Below are 22,081 nucleotides of genomic sequence, written 5' to 3'. Positions count from 1 at the left end.
GAAGGATCTGCCACATAGGCTCCCTCTCCAGAGGGGTTCAAAGCCTAGAGGAATCTGAAAGAAGGAAGCAGCAAAAAGCAATTCAATGAGCTTCAGCTGATGTTCAGAAAACTTGTTTTTCTTTTACCTTCAGCGGTCATCTTCTGGTGACATTTACCCAAGGACGGTGCACAGTGGTGCACCTCTAACTACAGCTCCCTGAGGCACAGGGTAGAAGTGACCCATTTCTGTACTTTCTTTCTGATAGCCATGAAATATGCTTTGAATTGCCTCTACTTGTTCTCTTTGGGGGCAAATCTTTTTCCTTCAGACCTACACATCTTTGAGGGCAAGATTCAGATCATCTAAGCTACACAGCTGCGCTGTGCTGCTCACTCCAAGTGATCACAACCTTTAGAAACAGCAAGTCCACTAGCGCTATGTAGGATGTGTCTCTCTCCATTGACTATATGGACTCGAGAAGTCCAGATTAGATGCCTAAGTTTTGCAGAGCTGAAGATGTCAGTTGAATCCCACCCCCAAAATGAAGTCTTCCTTGTATACTCAAATATGGCATTATCAGCGTAAGAATCCAGGAGAATCAACAGCAGTAAGTGAGACATGAGCCAAATTATTTTTCATTTTAAATCTTTCACAGGTGTCTAAGCAAATAAACAACTTCAGGCTGTTTGACTCAACATTTTTTTCTGCAAATAGACTCCTTTACTAAGGAAGTAAAAGTACAGAAGAGGGGGCAGAGTCTAGCTATCAGCTCTTGAACTGGCTGGTAAAAAATTCTCCTTTGAAAAACTAATTCCCTAGATATAAAAATATGGATTTGAAATTAAATGATTACTGCAAGATCTCTGTGAATACAGTCTGTGCTGTCAAAAGGCTGAAGGGCAGTACTCCAGAATGAGTTTTCATTGGTTTGGACCATAGTCAAATCTTTCCTGTGCTAGAAATATATGCAGTCAAGAGCCAGTTGCCCTTATCTTGGGATTCCTGTTCAAGGAACTGAAGAAAATATAGTGATAATCTGCAAATACAGGAGGCTTTTGCTCAAAAAATAACTGTAATGATTTATGCAGTCTCTCTCCATTAGCTGCTGTCTAGAACCACTGTACCATTCAGTACTGCTCTTCTACCGTTCAGAACTGCAGCATGTTAACTGACCATGTTTAATACTTTTCAATGGAAAATGAAACATCCTTATATCAAAAACACTGTTTGCTAGGACTTTTTATGTTATTTTTATTTATTTTAAACAGTTTCTGTACAAGGATTTCAAGATGCACTGATAATATATTTTTCTTCCCTAAGTAGAATAGAACATGTTGCTTTGATGTTTGAACTGAAGGCAATAATATTAGCTATCTGCCATGCTATCTTTGTAGATTGCAGAAGTATTTCATTAAACAAACAAAAAAAAAAGCAGTTTTATTAGACTGTAACATAGGATAGGCTTATTTCTTCCTCTATTATTGTTGTACTTATGTGTGATTCAGAGGTTTTAAAGACATCAGGATATGAAAGTAAGACATATTAAAAGAAGGATTAGTAGGAACGTACTCGTGTACAGGAACATAAGCTTCTCTCAAATATTGTTGTCATCATATTTGGAAAAAGGACACAAACATACCAGTTTTTATAGCACTTTATAAGAACTGGAGACTTAAAACCTGGAGTTCTAGATGCCATAACCTCTTCTGCAGTGAAAATAGGCTTAGGAAACAGAGGGAAAATGGAAAAAAAAAATCATATTCTTTCCATAAACACCCTAACTCTCTCCAAATCCATTCCCAATTTTTATCTAACCCTTAAAACGAAACAACTTTAAGAAACTATGCAAAACAGAAAGTTTTATACCTTATTCAGGAATATGTTCCGTCTTTCATCAAAGGTACTGAGAAAGAGCTAGAGTGGTGCTTGGTCCTGCACAATTCTTTATACTGGTTACCCCAGTTACCTTCATACATCACTTTAAGCAGAAGATCAGCACTAGCAGAAATTGATCAACACTGCTATATGACATCATTACTTTCAGAATATGGATCAACATGCGTACCTAATTTTCTGGTGAATTATCCCAAACACTTAGGCATAATGGTTCTGGATCAATCTCCCAGGTTTAACACTTGGTGTTTAGGGTATTTTGGTTTTTAATCTCAGCATAGATGCTTCATATTAGTTTGCTTTTAGATATTTTAAACTTAGATAACATAAATTCTACCACTACCTTTAGACCGACGCCCTTTACAGCCAAGGGGAAGAAACAAGTCCTTCTAGGAAGTTCTATCCAACCATTTAAAGATTAAATGAATTGCATCCTACAAGGGTCCATTTCTCTCTTTACTGAAAAAGAGATGAATAATATCACAAGTCTTAGCACAGCAAGCTCTTATTAACATAAGACATAAATGTGTTTAAAAATTAACGTGACAGAGATTCACACCTCACACTCCTTAAGAGGAAAAGCTACATATTCTTACACAGCAGTATGCTACAGTGCAATCCCTCCATCCATAGTCATGGGATTTTTCTCAAATATACATCAAGATTTCTAACAGTTTGAAGGAAGGTCTGCTGGTACTCCTGCCTATTACAAGCAGCAGAGAGATCTCTTATTGTGGAAGGAAAATAGTTCATTGAGAGTTTGGACTGTGTTTTATGCTTCATATTTTCTTTCTCTGCCTCCTAGGTAGCAAGTATGTATTTGGGAATAATCTGAACAGTCTCCTGTTGCGTGAATGTAACAATTTAATTCTGCTGCTTTGATCTGTTCTTCATAATAACTTCTCATGAAATCTTAGGCAGTACCTGAACATGAAAACCTTTCAGATTTGGACATGACTATTCACACTAGTGCTTCACTGGGTCATTTACTAAGCCTGCAGCAAGGCATATATAAGTGTGTTCATGTCCTTTTCGTTAGTTTTTGCTTCAGTCTTTTTTCAGAGATAGTTGTCACTGAAGTACTCATAGCAGGTATGTGCTTGCCTACATGGCTAAGCTCAAAACATCACTTGGAACATATTAAAGATGCAAATGCATTACATGGGCTAGCAAAACATGATTAAACTTCTGTGTGGGATACTATGCTTTAATAATTAAAATTCTTTCTGAATTAAAGTAGCTTCAGTTTCGTTTATTCATTCAATGAACTGAGGAAAAAATGAGCTAATGTCACTGATTTCTAAATTCACAGTTTTCATTAATTCAGCTTAATTTTCCTGAGTGCCCACATGTGGGTGAGTGCTAAAAAACTTTAGCCCTAAGAATGCAGTGTTAGAATAGAAACAGTTAGAACAAAATAGTCATTTTAATGAATATAAGGCAACTTGTGCCTCTCTTCATATAATTCTAAAGGAATACAAGAAGAAGCTGAGCTGCTAAGGAAGATAAGAAACCTTAACTTTTATTAAAGAGAGCACAAGATACGGTATTTTGAAGTACATGCTCGTAGACTCCCAGTTGTGAATGGCAGATTAGTTTTACTTCATTAGAGAGGATCTAATGATTCTTTTGACTACAAAAGCAGCAAGAAGAATTTGATATAATTGGAAAGAATAATATTTATTTCTAGAAAAACTAATGAATGAACTCATTCTTTGAATGCATTAATAAAACTTACAAATACCATTTTTTATCATCTGTATTACATAAACAATATCAACAAAATCAAGCTGTATACATAAAGCTCTACAGAATATTCACCAAAATAGGACTATATAAAGCAAATTTTTTCTGAAATAGAGAAAAACTTATTGCAAACTTTTGCCATTAGACACACAGGAAATATCAGTGGTTTTCACATAAGACTTCCAATCAATTTCCAGATCTCTCAAATCACCCTCCTTGAGTATGTAAGTCAGCTGTGAAAAATTTAAAAAACAAAAACCCCACCATAATCTAAGTTTCAGTAGCGTATTTTCACAGCTGGTGCAGGATGCTCAATGAAAATCTGACCTATAGCTGTCAAGAGAAAAGTCTTTGGCAGACGTAACATAGCAATACAAAGGCTGAAAGGAATATCTGTGAATGCTGCGGTGCTGAACATTAGCACACAGAAGTTTGCTGTCTGGACTGGTAAGCCTGCAGTGTTTATAGAGGACTGCTGTGAACATTACAGTGAAAGAGGATCCCATAGAAGATATTTCACAACCCAAAATATTGTTTAAAAAATTCATTGAGAGCTGTTGTATTAAATTGCCATGGCTAAATAATTTGGTTTTAGAAATATAAAATGTTGCAGAACATCACTGTGTGAGAGGGGCCTCATTGTAAAATATCACTGAACTTATTATTTGAAAGATATCCTGTATATCAAAGTTGAATTCAGTTAGATCACATTTCTTTTATAAGAACTTCAGTGAGGCACAAATACACAAATCTTCTGTCTAATATAACCTGCTATGATTCACAGTTATTTATTTTATGTTGGGCTTATTTTTGAACTATGCAGCAAAGCCTCTTGTATGACTTTTCCTTGGTATTAATATAAAACCGTATTATACAAAAAGGAGATGATAGATATTTTTTTTTTGCCTCCATTGTTTCATGTCATAAACTATGGTAAAGTAGTCCTGAATTCCCTAGGAAAACCTCTAAGAGTCATCACTAATACTAAATCCTGGAGTAAGTGTATTTTTCTATGGCTGTATAAAATGAAAGAACAAAACACTCCAAAATGAAGGTATGATGATGCCATAATTCAAACTCTTAGAATATCCTTGGTCACTGTTCTTTCTCATGCCTATCTTTCAACAGCCTTCTGTGACTTTATAAACGCTATTATTTATTTAACGTGGCTCTAATGTTTTTCAATTTAAAAGTCAATACATTTTGTAAATCAGTACCAGCTTAATAAAAATTAATTCACCTGGTGTTAGAACCCTTCTATTATAACCCCTGCTGTGCATGACAAATGACTCAAATGTTTCTAGGAGAAACACTCCAGAAAATTATATATTTGCTCAAGCAAACAAAAGGAAAAATAGATCATTTATTTTCAGGTAATCAAATGCAATACATATTTTGCTGCTTTTACATAATTAAATAAATTCCATACTCAAGAGTCATGGGGTTTATCTAAGTATATATTGAGAACTGATATTACCACTATGAAAGCAGGAATTATTTTGTTTTTATATCTCATGATAAAACAGAGAACAAACCCCACAACTAATATAAACAAAGGGATCACATACTATTTCTTTTTCTCGCCTGATGTCAGACTTGGATCTCCTAAAACCATCTGACACAGGGATCTGAATTTCAGCTCTCATATAAACTACCTAGTTTTTATATAATCTATCATCAAGCCAGTATCCTTCTTTCTTCTAATTTTTGCCTTTCTCTGGAATGAATAGTTCAGATTATATTCTCCACTAGAATCCCCAAATTCATTAAGCTAACCTAAAAATAATGTTTAAGGTTTATCAAAAGAAAAGACGACGAAAAGTTACCTCCAGAAAACCAGCAACTAGAACAATATAATTATTTTTTGTTATTCAATTACATGTTGATGCCAGAAATAGAAATGCCTTTTGTTTTCTACGTTGACACAGAAAAATTTATCATAAGCCCGTCTCATTCTTCTAACAAGTCAAGTAGGATCAATAAGAAATGATTTGTGACTGGGGCGGGGGGAGGTTGGCAGGCAGTGGTAAAATTAATGGTGTTGCTCATTGGTCATCAAACATATCCTGATGTCAGTAGTTTTCCAAATGAAAATGTATAAATTGTAATGAAAAAATCCTCCTGAATTCAGGGAGGACCTTTGGACCCCCATGTTCTTATAGACCAGATGACTTGATTTTTCATTACAGTCCAGGTGACTTCACTTCCAAGCATCCTTAAAGGGGCAGCAGCAATTCAAAACAAAAATACTTCAGATTTCAGGCATTTGGATTTAACAATTTATTTAATTTTCATTTTCCTTACAAAACATTAAGCCTAAAAATATCTTTATCCACCATTTACCTCTTAAGTTGACTCAGTGTTTTGGTATCTGAAAAGTTCTGGTTAGCTTGCTGTGGAACGCTATTGGTGCTAAGATTTTATGAGTTCATGGGAAGACTGAACATTCACAGCTCTGGGTCAGGCATTTCCAAATTTACAGATTGTGAGGAAGCACATATTTACAATTTTTTTTTCTCTACACATCTGTCACTGGTCCTTGTTGGCAATAGTGTATTAGGCAAAGCAGTAAGAGTCAAGTTGCTCAGGCAAATCTTTTCCATAGGTGGCAAGTGATGCCTTTGATGGCAGTTTACATTCTGCTTCATTCTAACGTGATGACTACCTCAAATAGAAGAAAACTAAAAGGAATTCATTAGATCTCCTTATATCACCATTTATCTTCTCTTGTTGGCTAAGAACAGATTCAGGATGGTACTCTTGTTTCAGAATATTTAAGAATCAAAAAAGAAAATTCCTTTCCCCAGCCTAAGAGCTGAGCTAAAGCTAAGCATTTATTTGATGATAGATGCTTATTATAATCACTTTCTAACAACTTGCTCAGCAATTAAAATCAATCATGCTGTTTAATTCCTCTTAATTTTGATACTTTAGATATGAAACTCTTCCTTCCAAACTTGATTAGCTGTTTTTAATAATCTCCATTACTCCTGAATCCTTCAACACACATAATTTTACTATTTTCTTCTCTCATATCTATTTTTATTTCAGTGGAATCACTCCTCTGTGGATTTTTAATCCATCTCTCTTCACATTCTAGCCAGGCACTCTGGAGTACCGAAACTGTATAAATGTCAGTTAAACCACTTTATGTTCATGAATGAGAACAATCTCAGTCTATTTGCACAACTCCAGTTATTTTAGCTTTAATGCTAAGATCCACTGAAAGTCCAAACTGATGCATGCAGTTCTTCTCATATGCTTTGGTAGTGCATGACTTATTAATTGCAATTCCTCTTTTTCCATTTAACCTAATGAATCCTGTAACACTAAATTCCAGGTACTTCATCGTGGCACTCAGTTATGCCTTTAAAACTGAAGTTTGAATTTCATTCCCCACCACTGTAGTCACACCATTGGGTAAAACAGTGGAAGGGCTGAAGATTCCTCTGAGACGTCCCCCTCCCTCATTCTGCAGTGATGTGGACCTTGCAAGAGTAGTCTTGCTCCTGCAAGTCCTGCCTGCTACCATTCTTGCCTGACATGAATACAGGAATTTGGGGATTCTGGTCTCAGTTTTTGATAAAAGCATGAGTCTGCACTGTGTGACAGGCTAGATTCAGAACAATTTCTAGTTTCAGAATCAAGGGCCATACTGCCATGACATTATGATTTAGGGGGGGGAAAAAAAAAAAAAAAAAGGCTTAAACCAAAAAAAGAAACAGCTCGAGCATATGAAATGTAAACTGTTAAGTAAGCTTTCATTTCAATAATACCCTCTTTTTCTTTTTCTGACCTTTTCCCATCCAGGCTTCATAATCTCTTAGATGGTATTAGAAACAGCAAAGGCTGTAAGATTTATCTGAGCTATGATATTATAGCTGTTAAAACCTTGAACTACTTCCTTTAGAAAAAATGCACGGAAAAGGAGAAAGAACTGCAAAGATTTTTTTAAAACGCATATTCTGTCTCCAGGGCTTATTGCTACTTGCAGCTTGAAACACAGATACAGTAAACAGTCTCAGCAATCTCTTCAGGTCCTGATACACTCACACCAGCATTATGTAGCTTATGATATTGCTTTCCCACGACAGGCCCAAAATTGCAGTCATTACCAGCTATGGCACATGATTTTTAAATAGAAGGCAAAACCAGATGGAAATTATGAAGAATCTCAAACCAGATAAAATCTACTCATCTTTAACTAATTTGAACATACAGACTTTCCCCCATCTGTGCCAGGAACACTGCATAAATGAATTCATCAATATCTTTATTTATTACTGGCGGGGGGGGAAGAAGAAAAGATAGTGAGTGTACAGGTTCAGGTGTTCTTCAGTATTTACAGAGAAAAACGATGATGCCTGCTCTGGTCATTATTGCTTCTAAAATGTCACAGTATCCTGGCATCATGGCAACAGAAGTTGAGCAACACAGGATTTAGATAATGCTAGATTCAGAATCAGAGGGCTGGAGGAGATTTTAAGAGGTTATCCAATTTATCTCCATATCTCCAAGAAAAATCAGCTTTTGCTGCATCATTTCTCAGTGCCTTGTCTTCCCTGTTCTTAAACATTCTCTTTCAGGCAGACAATGGACCCCAAAACTACCTGGTTTTGTCCCTTATTATCCTTGCCACTAGAAAACTCTCCCTAACATTTAATCAGAATATATTTTAAATGTTTGCTATGTGTCCTAGCCATTATGGAAGCAGGTAACAGACACTTTTCTTCCCCCTAGCAACAGCCTGTTTGCACTTTGTGTTTTCTCTTAACAGTTTTTCTTTTCCAGGTTAAAGAAATCTAATTCCTCGACTCCTTTTTTGTAAGCTGAGTTTCCTAGATTCTCAGTTGATCTCATAATACTTCTGGGAACACTCTAAGAGTATGCCACAGCTTTCCTGAAAATGCTAAAACTGGGCCCAGGCTGAGTTTCATCCAGATCATTTTGAATGGCTTACCCTGGTTTTCGCATGTTACTAGTCCCTTCTAATCTGGTTTGCCTGCACAATGGCTAGGCTTACTGCCTCCAGTCCACATTCCCAAAGCCTGATGCCTTAATTTCCCTTCACGATATCCCCAAACACAATCACTTCTGATGCTGCTCATCTCCCATCAGATCTCTTCGCTAGTTGATTGATTCATTGATCCATTTCAAACGTCATTTCCCAGCATAATTTGTGGTGCAGAGGAGCCTTTCTTGCTCAAACACAACCTCCTTGTTTCTGAATTTGTAGGATTTGTTTGTTTGAGTGTGTTTCTGAGGCTGAGTTTGACTTTCCATAACCAAGAGAAATCTCCAGGCATTGCACGCCCAATGCGTGTGCCCCTCTCCTGCATGCTTGTGTCACATGTGCCTTGCTTTCATAGCAGGCACACATATGTGCCTAAGCACAAAAAGAAAAGAGTGCCCATTTTTCCCTAGATTAACAGTTCTGTAATAATAATGATAATAATATTAAAAAACCCCTGATCTCAGTCAAAGCGCAGGAAAGATTTTTTTTCCCCTTCAGTTACAAAAGAACAAATATAAACAAATAAAATTGAACAAAGGACATTTTAACTGAGTAACAAGGCAAAATGAAGGGGAGGAAGAGGACAAATGTGAGCACCTTCATATAGCTACTGAAGCAGGAGAATATGTACCACAACATATTTCGTGTACAAGTAGAGGTACTGAGATGTAGGAACTAATCTGCAGGTCTCAGCTCCAGTTGATAACCTAGGGCAACTCAGAGCATCCTGCTCTTCTGGTTTTAATCAGCTGTCTGTACTTCTAAATATTATCTACACTTCAGCTCTTTCAGGAAGTTAACACTAAAATTTACTGACCAAAAATATAAATATATATATTAACATACATATGAAAACAAAATATTATAGTAAGGAAATTTATAAGTTAAACTAATATCAAAGTGGTCTTACTTTTAAGATATAGTGCTTTTGTCATCAGTTATATCTTTAGGTTGATCCACAAATAAATAAATTGCATTAATTAAATATTTTTAGTCAAATTAAATTACTTTTAAAAAACCACTATGGTCTAGTATTTAGTAGAATGTCTCATTTCTGTGTAAGGACTTTAGTGTCTAATCAATCAAAATCAAACAGTATAGTGCTATAGTATAAACATAGTAATAGTATAATAATATAATAGTAACTAAAATATAATAATACCATATAATATAATAATATACATTTGAGAATATATAACACACTAATAATGTTATAATGTTAATAATAATAACTAAAATATAATAGTACCATATAATAATATAGGTTTGAAAAGATATAACATATTAATAGTTAAGACTGTAAGCAGCCAGAAGTAATGATACACGTACCTTGTTCTTAGGAAATCTGTAATTATAGGATGCTTACTTCACATTGTTACTGAAACAAATGGTAGGAATAGTAGAACTTATTTGGGGAGGGGCAGCAAAACAAAAGCCAGGAGGTAAAGTTGATATTAAATCTCAAATATAGATACCTAAAGAAGGAACATGTCATCTTGAGAAGATTGTTGAAAGCTTAAGACAAAGCTTCCCAATGAGACTATCAAGGGAGTTAACCACTCACTGGGCGTTGGTGCTGCTAAAGCATTGGACTGCCCAAGAAGATAAAGAAAAGTAGACCTGTAGCTGTTTGCTGAAAGGGTATCCATTAAGTTTCCTTAGGTATCATTGATCAATAAATTACAGCTGCTACCTAACCTTTTTAGAGACACCTGAAGGTGCAGGCTGTCACTGTTCCTTCTACTTGGTACCAGCTATCTCCCACTTTAACTCACTTCACAGCCTTTAGCCACCTTCTTTGAAATGACCTTTGATATTACCTACTAATAAATGCTGTATTAACAGCATGATCTTTATAAAAAAGTAATTGCAATGAACCTTTTAATATTTTGGTCTCTGTCATCACAAGGACTTCCTGCTCAGAGAAATACTTGTTCTGGTGATGAGAGCAATAAAGCAAAACCATAGATATCAGCTCTCTGACAATCATTCTGACATCCACAAATGCTAGTATTTTGTAAGCTGTGAAATATATTGATTCCAGAGATACACATCCAGCAGCATAGCAGTTCATTATTATCTCTTCTTTGCCACTGCTGCTGACTGATGTCTCCCAAGATGCTGCATACATAAAAAAATACATGTGTTTCACCTCTAAAATGTTTTATCTTCATGTTTTAACTTTTAGCTCTCCCCTGAGAAGCCATACATATTAAGAGATTACCTCATTCTTCAGAGTCATAGAAAGTTTTAAGCAAATAGCTTGAGTCTGTTATCACATACTCTGTATTAAAAGGAGCATTTCATAAAGATCAAGCTCAAACAAAAATCCATATTCTTTTTCTCCAACTGTATTTTGTAAATGTCAATTCAGCTTCTTTTCCAGTATAGGTTTAGGTGCCATAAATTTGAAGGAAAAATGTCTGAAGAACAGCAGAATTCTTTGTTTTTCTCAAAACAGACACAGGCAGATTTTTTTTGCTGTTTACAGGTGAAGCCTGAGAGAAGGAAACCCACCCTGCTTTGTTTTTTGAACTAACCTTGACACATATCTAGGGAAACAATGTACTTGAGCTGGAAGCTCCTTTAGAGAAACACGAAATACAAAAGGAAAGACAAAAGTGAGTCACAAAGGTACCTTCTTACAACATCTTCTCCGTTCCAACACGGGAGTCCATTGGCAGCTGCCAACTCATTACCGCACGGCTGATCAGCCAGGCTGCTGTAAAAGGCTCCGTAGAGCCAGAGGTGGCTGATAAATTCTCTGCACAGGGGAACACAATTGACAGTGTCAATCAATAACATTAAGCAGTACTGCCATTGTGTGTTTCTACAAGAAGATAAAGAATGTGCTTATTCTATTACTCTCCATTGATTCCAATGATTTTTTAAATCAATTTGTCAATTTCCTGTTAGATAAGTTTGATTCTCTCAGATACATGTCAGTAGTTTACAAAGCTGATACTCTTATTGGTCAAAGTGAACAAAAACACTTTACTTATGCTCTGGAACAGGAATTATTTTCCTCCAACCTGAAATTTTCTTGCAGAGTTGTGATACAGTTTGCAATGCTACACTTGTACAAATATACTAAAAAATGTTCCAAAAAAAAAGCATAGCAAATACAAAAATAGGTGTCTATGAATAAATCATCTGTTTTTCAAAAGTGCTATCAACTAGTCCCCTACATAGTGTTACAAATACTACAAAGAATATTTGTTAGAGTTATGGAGCAACTCAAGATTTAGGTAAGATGGGTTTAAGATGCAGGTGTTAAATATTTAGTGGATACTTAAATAACTGTCTGAAAAATGACATCAGTTTTATCATGTGCTGTGGTGGTAGATTATAAATTATGTATTGCTATTTTAAATAATTGTCAAGATGCCCAGAGCTAATGATAAGTTTTTGTACTTAAATCAAAACAAATGAATGAATTTTTAGTTAGTATGTTTTTAACCGGATTGTGATATTTATGTTTATAAATTGTATTGAAAATCTCTTCCTGGGAGACCCATTCCTGCTGTGAAAAATTAAAATATTTACTCATTCTGGTTTAGAACATCACACTATACTGAGTTATCTATGACCTGGAGGCACAAAGAAAGGCACCAGCAAATGCTGTACTCATTGCTCTGCAAGCCTGCAAGCTTCACTTTATTTTAACTTCTTGTATGGTGTCTGGAGTTGTGAAAAAAATGCCAGAAATATTCTACACATTTCCCTATATTTAGTCAACGTAGGCCTAAAATGGCATAAGGAATTAAATTAATATTGTTTACTCCAAATTAAAACGTGAGTGATTATATACAGTCCCATCATTTAAAAAGCCAGATGTTCTTTCTTGTAATTGTAGGGCAAATATTTTACACAAACCACAGTGATTTAGATTTACTATGCCTATTAAATGTGATGTGAGTGCCCTACTAAGTGTAAAACTGCAGTTCTGAAAATCTCAGGTAGGGTCAATTTTGACTATGCATCATAAAATTGCCTAGGCACAATATATCTTAAATATGTAAATATGGTTCATCCACACTCTGCCAGCCATAAATAGTTGTATCTTGTATTTCTCCATCCCCAAAACTGCATCCACTGTGTGCAGTATGTTTGCAATTTTCCTCCATTTCCCATTGAGTGGGATTGATTTTGATTTTGTCTATGCTTTGGCTTTACATTCTGGATGAAAACTAGAGAGTCCTCTCATAGTAAATAGTTGGAATTTCTTCTTCTGCAGAATCAATCCATGTGTAACACAGAAACTGAAATAAATACAGCTGCCCTAATATCTTGTGACAAACCACATTCTAACAGAAAGGTCATTCAGTTTATTAGTAAATACATCCTGAGGCAAAGCTAAAGTTAATACAGAAGTAATAACTGATTTCAGCCCCTGTTGATGTCTGACCAAAGTAGTTAGAAGGGCAGATGGTATGAATGTCAATTTTCACATCATCATCTTCTGGACCAGATAGCATGTAATTATAGGCAGCTGAGCACAAATGTGCAATTACAGTCAGTGGAAGCTGCAAATACTTCTTATCTGTTTATATGGAAATGTTCATTTTTTTTACAATTTTGTTCTCCATGCTAAAAGCTGTCTGCAATGTTAAGTTCTGGAGGAAAAAGCATTATATACGTTCAAGTTCGTATGTTACTATCAAAGGTTCTGCTTAGAATTTTTTTAAATTCATCTGACAATTTTGGTGTCAAAAGCACAGAGAAATTTCCTTTTCTTCTTGTATCACATAGTACTAGAAAATACCAGCTTAGGTCTGATGGTAAAAATAATTTACAAAAAGTTCAGGCAGATGTAGTCCACCACATACTGTAAAATGTAAACTTTCATCTGGAGATGCATTTGAAAAATCTTAGGAAATCAGAGAACTCTTAGGAGTCACATATTTAATGAAATAATTTTGTTCATTTGTTTTCCCTCAGATAACTCTCAACGATCAAGTCTACACAGTTTGGGAGAAGCCTATGCTTTTCTGCTGAAGCCTGTGAAAGTTGCTGCCAGCAACCTGCTGCCAGAAGTACATGGGAGGTAAATAAAGCGGAGTTAGACTCAGAGAACAGCACTTCCTTAAAAGCAGGCTGCAAATGTTTACTGAAGTTGCTCTTCCATGTGAGGAATTGTTACAGTTGCCATGGGAATATAAAGTGAAATATAAAGCGATTGTGACTAATAAGGAAGGAGGTGATCCAGGAGGCAGCCAATGAAGATGATATCAACTATGAAGTTGTTAAACTGAAATCTGTGTCAGTGGATCTCAAGTTTTCTCCCTGCTCCTCCTTTTTGGTGCAGTGCCTGTTGCATGCCATGAAGAGTTTCCATCACCTCAGGCCGGTGGAAGTCACGGTAAAAAAGCATTGCTTCGTGCTGCCCACTGCCTCTGGTGCCCCTTCAGGTCTTTTGGGCGATCTCCCTGAGGTCAATCCAGACACCACTTATTTTGAAACATGGAACAGTCCTGGATTAAGTGAAATTTTAGAATTCGGTTTCATGTTTGTAGAGTGCTAGCAATCAGAAAACATCAAGAACTTGCTTAGCTACGTAACACAGAGAAAATGTTGCTGTATAATGGGTATTGCCTGATGAACTTCTGTGCTGGCTAAAGCAAACTTGTGTTTTGCAGCTCTTTCCATTCCCACAATGTTCTCTAAATCCTGTGTTTGGTTTTGGGTTTTTTTTCCTCCACTATTTGGAACATGAAGGACCTTGCACTAACAAGAATGGTCTGTCTTTGAAGTTCAGAGGCACTTTTTCTTCTCCAGACATCAGGAGTGAGCAACTATTCCCTGCAATTCTCTCACTTCAGTTTCCTTCTACACTTCAAAGTGAAATGAGAGGAAACAGAGAACAAAGAAAACCTCTCTGTATTTTAGCAAATACTGTGATAGAAATGAAATTTCTAATTTTAACTTTGTACTTTATTTGCATAATAGGGCCTTTAGTCTCAACTGTAATACTATCCTTACTCCTTACAGTGCTATTACTCCTTATGGTTGTTAAATGCTTGATTAATTTGTCTAAAGCTAGACTGGCCTTTGAGATGCCCTCAGCTATCCAAGATATCTGCAGAAGGCTGGAATATACAATACAATTTACAGGACACCTGCATCCTTCTTGGCAGCAGCAGATCAGCTGGGATACCTGAGGGTATCCTCAAGTGGCACTGGATGCTTGTAGTTGTGGGGGCAGCTGAATTGAGTCCTCCTCTCCATAGACTATACGGCAGCTTAAACGCCTAGCTCATATGCAGTTAGGCAAATTTTACCCTGTAATGCTGAGCCAGGTATAAATCAAATCTCCAAGTCCTTGCAGTCACCTCAATTCACTGTATACTGGCAAAAGAGCCAGAGAAAATAACTCAGCTGGACTTACTTGAACGAGGACTTCAAGATTTAACCCCAAATGCTTAGTTGTCTCATTTTTTACAGTAGAAAGGTATGTAAGAACAGTCATTCATTTTTTTCTGTCTGATCAATTTGTACAGTCTTCCAATAAAAGTCACAATCACTTTTTGACAGATTTAGTAATGTCTGCTGATGTGCAAGTTAAATGTAATTTGAAAATTTACTCATAAAGATAGAGCCAACGTTCATATTCTACCAATGTTATCCATTTTTTTAAGTACTCTAAACCACACCAAATGCCTCTGGTCATATGTACATTATTTCAGAAAATAAAATCTAGCCATGAAATTATTCTTTCCAAAATGTAACCGAGCAGACTGCATTGCTGAAATGCTTCATTCTTTGCAGCCTTTATTTATTCTCTAGTAATGCATGCCATTGCATTGAATATAATCTGTTCTGTTGTAAAATTAATGGCTTCACTCTTTATTTCTGAGTGTAAAACTAATATCTTTCTTACTTTCTACTGTTGGCAAAGGTTTCTTCACTGTCTCTTGAGAACATCTTCAACCCTTGATGATCTTTGTTCTGATCAAAGGAGCGACCTGGAGACCGTGTAGGCTTCCTCACAGGAGGACCACATACCTTGTTCACCTAAAAGGAAAAAAAAGCCAGAAGAAGAAGAAAAGAACACATGTAAACAAAAATTATTACGTACCTCACAATTCAGTTTAAGTCCATTTTAGTAAGAAGGAAAGTTCTGTGGCCATTAAGCTAAGAAAAGTGTCATTAATTATCATATTTCTCAACACTATATACATAATGAATGCAGTAAACACATAATTAGTCATTTTATAGTAGAAAAAAAAATGAAACAAAATCACTCCTTTTAAAGGAATACCAGGTGTATATGCAAGTCACTACATGTGTTTTATTGATTGTGGCTTTTTTCTTCCTGTAAGAAAAGTGTATTGTTATGCAGACAGTAACAGTAACCCCAGAGAATATGATGTGTTGTGAACAGCAGCCTACTTCCATTTTTTCTGTAATACAGCCTGATCACATTTTTAATATGCATTGAACTTTGTGATTTCTTTCAGGGCTGATGAATTATTATGGCATGTTCAGCACAGTTACCCAGAGCATATAGTGAACAGTTAGCATGGTGGAAACTTGCATTACAACTTTGCAAGATGTAAATTTAATGATCCAAGATGTAAGTTTAATGATTCGGACCACAGATGTTGAAAATATCAAGGGATTTTTTATGTCTGGCTTTCTGATCTAGATGTCAAAAGATACAAATTCACATGAACTCCCATTTTCTTCCTTGTAAAATGTGATACTGAGCATTTTGTATGATAGAGGATATGAATTCATGTTCATAGCTCATTATTCTTAGTCACTGAATAAAAATAATTAGGGCCATACATATTTTTACATACATATTAAATAAGAGATACTTCATGCTGGGATCACATCAGACAACATATTAAGCAGACTGAACAGCACATATCTTGTAAGCTAGCACGCATGCACTACTGAAAAACTAATACTGTATGTGATTTATGAAAACTCGGTTTCAACAGGTATTCAACTTTTTTAAAAGAAAAAGGGGGAGAGGAGATCGCTGTTGGCTCTAAGACAGGGATCCAATTTTTGAAGCAGAAACATACTCAAAATGCTACCATGAGACAGAGGAAAGGGTGCATAGGTTGTACAACAAGGATTACTGTTTCCTGTTGCATTTTATATCCCCAAATGCAAGAACAGAGAAAGGAAATAAATCTCATGTTTCAAGTTACCATCACAGATATTAAAGATAAAAGTGCAAGTCTTAGGGACCACCTTTCCAACTAAGAACTGCTGTAGTGTTAGTTAAGAAATACATTTAAAATCTAAAATAAAATGAACATATCTAATTTTGATGAGTTTCTTTGTTGTTATGCATGGTGTAAGTGTTGATAATGAAAGACTCATTGAATGTACTGGCTTATGCCAGTCAAAAGAAGAAAGAATCGGCATCATTACTACGTATCAATAAGCATTCACCGTATGAATTGAAAGTGAGGGTAAAGTTGAAAGTGAATAGTCCTTTTTGGCTGCAATACATATGTGTTAATTTAGGCGTCCAAATTATAGTTTGAATCCCCTTCAAATGAGATGCATGAATTTACCTGCAAGATAATTCTCCCCGGACATACAGATAATGTCCTTTAAGGGACTTAATGGGATACACTTTAAACATGTCTTGAAGTATTCACCTCACCATTTCTTATCAGAAGCAGTGTCTCCTTGGACAGCATCTTACTACATTTGTTCTTGTCCTCAAATTCAGTTTCAAACCTCGCTCACACTTCTTCCACTATTTCCCCATTAGCTCTTCTTCAGAGCACATTATCCCATGCTCTCCATCAGCTTAACTGGACTCCCATTTCCCCCCCGCCCCCGTCAGTCTCTACACTCTTTCTAGGCTTCATCCATCCTTGTGCGAGTCTGCTCCTTCAGTGCTGCATTTCACCAGCCTATGCAGCAGTCTATCCCATCAGCCACTCTACACCAATATAATGCAGATCTACCAGAGACAAAATATGCTTTTGTCCTTTTACTTGTCTCACTTTGCTCATGATCTCTTATGCTCACTGCTGTGACATGGGAAGCATTATACTTACGATCAGCTTTTATGACAAAGCAACCGATGGCTTGGGTTGCCTCCGTCCCAGCTTGCCATACACTCTTCAACACCTCTTTGTCTTACCAAGAATAAAAATAAGGGTTTAACAGACAGCAAGAGTCAGATCCAGATGTTAGGGAAGGAGGCACTGTCTCATGACAGGCATGGGTTAGGTGTGTAGGTTGTTGTAGGTCTTAGGTGCCTTGCATATCTGAAAGAGGCAACCCAGCTGTCCAGGCACTCTCAGAGACTGACTGCAGGGTGGGCGCCTGTGAGGGGAAGAGAAACATGGTGGAGATGATTCACTGGCCAGTACAGACCCTAAGCAGATGGGTACCAGTCCTTTGGGTCAGGGAAAAAAAGAAAGAGAAAAAAAAATTGCCTCCAGGTATAGTAAACTGAAAAACATATGCATTCAGCTTCACTAGAAAGGCAGGAGAATCCACAGCTATCTATATTTCTTGAATTTACAATAAAATCTCATTATATTTTACTCTGACTAAAATGAACATAATTTTTACAGTCATAGTGTCTTGGAATACAGATATTTGTTTTATATGTATTATACAATTGCTTCAAAAAAGGTCTAATGACCCTTCTCTCTGTTCATTCTCTTTTGAGTGAATGTCTCAAGAAATGCATTGTGCAATACCAGGAAATTTGCATTCACTGATACATTTAAAAATAAACCTTAGTTTCAAATATAAAATCTTTCTTAAAAATTAATATTGGGTAGACTTTATATATGTAAATACCATAAAAACCCAATCATTATCTGAAACGTCTTTTTAAAAACTGATTTTTTTTTCCAAAAGCTATTTTTGGAAAATTCTGAAAAAAAGCATTAGTTAAATGATAAAAAGAGTTTGTACAGAACCACATACACCTCTGCCATTCCCACAAAGAACTGCATGACAGTAATCACACAGTTAATGACAGCAACAGCTCTCAGAGCTGAAAGTTAGCTCAGCATCTTTAGCAAAGTCACTTACTTCTTCATAGTTTCTGCAGGATGAGCTACTTCAGCATGTACAGTGATGATGTCATCACCTCTGTTACCTTTCTCATATCTCTGATATTTAAACCCTGGGACCACTGACTGACCAACTGGCTTTGTGTGGTGTTGGTTCTTCTTTTTGTATTTGGTACATCACACTTGCATCACTCACCCAGCTGAATCCAATCTGTCTTTTGATAACTGTTCGCTAGTGGCTGTCACTTTTATGTTGTTTCCACCATTAACTGTATATGCATACCAAATGTACTTTCACATGGCCCAGTCTTCATTGTCCTATGGTTTCTTCAGTAAACTTGTGCACAAGAAAAGGTCATATACTCTTATCTTGCCTTCAGGTGCCTGTTGTGTCTGTGAGCCAAATAATTTGAAATCAAAACGTCAGTATCTCATTTCCCAAGACACAGCTGATGATGGTCTAAAAACCAGATAAATACATTTTCCATAATAATTTCTGTTTGGCTTTTTTTAAAATGCATTCTTTACATCTGCAGGAATGAGTACATGGTGTAAGTGTGATGCCACTTTGTTGTATTTCCCATGTTTTCTGAAGGACTGCAACTATTTCCACTAGCTACATTGTTTCTTTATGTTTAGGTTTGGGGCTGTGAAATTAACCTTCCAGGTAAAAATTTGGTCAGTGCTATCACCACCAGTCTTGAGAGACACAGACTGGAATCATAACTTTGAGAGAAGGGGAATGGTCTCACTAAACTAACGATCTAACAAATGACCATTTTCCAGCAATATCTGACCAGAAGGTACTCTTACTATCTTCCAGTTTCACTGAAAGGGTATTCCCACTGAATGTTTCCACAAACTGAGCATTCTTCTTGGCTTCAAACACAAAATCCTGAAAGAGTGTATAAAATTGTTCTCAAAGGGGACCAAAAATACACTGACAAAAGTGAGGCTGAAAAATCACCAAAAATATTATTCAGGAGAGAATTACATATCTCACTGAATTTCAGGAAGAACTGAAGACTGCTATAAGATTTTAAAACAGACAAGCCTCAGCAACTTACTATGGGTTTTTCTGTTGGTTGGTTGGTTGGTTGTTTTTTTCTTTTGGTCAAATGTTCTTAAATACTGCACAATATTTAAGGGCATAAAAAGAAACCTCAGAAAATGATAAAACTCCCGACTTTCACAGTTCAGACAAACCTATTGTCATTATACTCAGCATGCTGTTATTATACACAATTTGTACGCCACAGTATGATAACTAGGTTAATTAAAAGCTCTTGTAATAACCATGCAGTTAAATTGCAATTAGTGCCACACATGAACTTTATGGCAGTTTGATTTTGCTTGGTGCAATTCCGTAGAACGTCTACTTATGGTTACTTACAGTTTGGAAAACCAGAGCATCATAAACCTTTACGTTTACACAGGACTGGACAATGATGTGAGCATCATACCAATAATGGTGGGATACTGTCCTCTTAAATTCACGTGCTCAATAGGAGTAATCAGTCACATTCTTTGGTTGTTTTTTTTTCCACTATAGAAATGGTTCTTTCTGACCTCAGCATTTCCACTGAAATGATTTTACATCAAATGTCTGAAGCAAACTGAAGGCACAGTCTTGTGGTGCACTTCAAACTAGATACGCCAAGTCTCGGTGATTAGCTATGCCATTATCTTTAAACACTGCCACTGTGCCAGAAATAAGTCTCAAGAATCCCGAGACTCTCTGCTCCACTTTGGGCCATAGGCTGTTGTGAAATACAATGAAAAGATGACCATCTTCGAGTCTTGCGATGTGTCTGTAGTCTGTTCCACTTGTTCTTACTGCTGTGCACAGAGCAACAGGGAAGAAACCACTTCTCTGGATACAAAACCTCTGGGGCTTACACTCAGCTCTAGCTGGGAACCAGAATCAGGAGTCTGAAAATTGCTCTTTCTTTTATGTTTAACAGTTTCATGCTTGTTTTGGTAAGTTTAGCAAACACTGTAAGTTTCTGATACATATATATCCAGGATTTCCTGTAAATGGGGTACATGTCAAGTAGTCACTAGATTGACACAGTCTCTCAGACCTGTAAGCCATCATTGTGGCCATAGTCGATGCAGACATTTAAAACTGCTTTTATTTAATGCGTGTTTTACTTAGTGATTAGTCTGGTTGCTTTCAGTTCTAGCTATCAAATTTGCCATCATCTTTTACAGTTAAATCCCTCAAACACTCAGGAGCAAACAGACAGCTGAAGTCTAATAACTAAAACAAAGCTAAAATGAGATGGCAGGGATGGATGGGCTGAAAATACATTTGTTACCAAAAAAATGTGGTTAAGTTTATTTTATTTTCTAGGAATACACAAGTGAATACCTTCTTTGAGAAACAGATTCTTGATGAGTCACAAGCATTTCCAGCAACAGATTACTAATCAAACTACCCAAAATATTCATCCAGAAAAACAATGCATTGCATGTTTACGACGTTTCCTTGATTCAGATTTAATCCTTGCAAGCGGATGTGTAATACTTTCAGGTAAGGTGGCTGTGTGTCAGACAAAAGAGAAAAAGAAGACCAATACAGCATACTCTTTTTTGCACCTCAACCTGCCAGCCAGCCTCTGCGAGCAGCACAGGAGAGGATGGCTCCTCTGTCACCAGGCGACACAGGGATTTGGCACTTTCTGACCATGTAAGCAGGTGAAAATGAAGATCTCTCAAAGTAAGATTAGCTTCTCCTTTCAACCTGTAATAGTGTCCAGTGAGCTCCTGCTGCAGGAGCCAATATACCCACACACTTAGCGCTGGTTTCACTGGTTTGTCTTCTTCTCCTTAAACCACAAGAGGGAGCAGCAGTATTTCCAAGCACTTAAGCAGGCTTTTATCTTTGCTGCTTGTTAACAGTTGCATATTTGATATCAAACTTCTGTTGCAAAGAAAAATGTATTTTGATATGTGAGAGCGTGCACGTGTGCATGGAAGATTCAAGTATTCCCTACTGAAACAAAATCCAAGTTCTTGAAAACAAGGAGAACAAGCATTTGGTAAAACAGGCTGGTTTTCCTTCAGAACAGGAAAAAGACATTAATGAGATTGTCTTAGCAAAGTACGGTGGAGTACCACCAGTGTTTACACCACAGGAAAATCATGCAGAAATCATGTATTATTTCCTTGGTTTTCTTTGTAAATTTTGTCTTCTTTATCTGTGACTAGTTGTCTCTTTTTCTCCACTGTAGCCTCAGGACTCAGCAGTATGTCTTAGGCACCCAGTACTCTAAGCAAGCTCTGGAGCTACAGCAGCTATTTTGTAAGTTTCATACATAGGTTTAATCATTTTACAGAACTTCCAAGAGAAGTCCAAGACAACCTGAAAGGGGAAAACATTGTGAACAACAGCCTAAAGAATTACAGAGTAAAGCTGATACTTAGAATAATGCTT

The 22,081-nt window shown here is 36.5% G+C and overlaps 1 protein-coding gene across 1 annotated transcript in view; it reads right to left on the bottom strand.

Moving 5' to 3' along the window:
• The window catches only part of GPC5 (glypican 5), a 713,875-nt gene that overhangs the window by 564,761 nt on the left and 127,033 nt on the right, over window positions 1-22,081 (bottom strand). The window contains 2 exon segments of the mRNA XM_010581507.1: window positions 11,274-11,399; window positions 15,516-15,649. Coding sequence (XP_010579809.1) covers window positions 11,274-11,399; window positions 15,516-15,649 — 260 coding nt within the window.

Source organism: Haliaeetus leucocephalus, unplaced genomic scaffold (genome assembly GCF_000737465.1).
Source record: "Haliaeetus leucocephalus isolate CR32 unplaced genomic scaffold, Haliaeetus_leucocephalus-4.0 Scaffold784, whole genome shotgun sequence".
Classification (NCBI taxonomy): domain Eukaryota; kingdom Metazoa; phylum Chordata; class Aves; order Accipitriformes; family Accipitridae; genus Haliaeetus; species Haliaeetus leucocephalus.
Note: the sequence above shows the minus strand (reverse complement) of the source record. Positions and strands in the feature narration are given on the sequence as shown.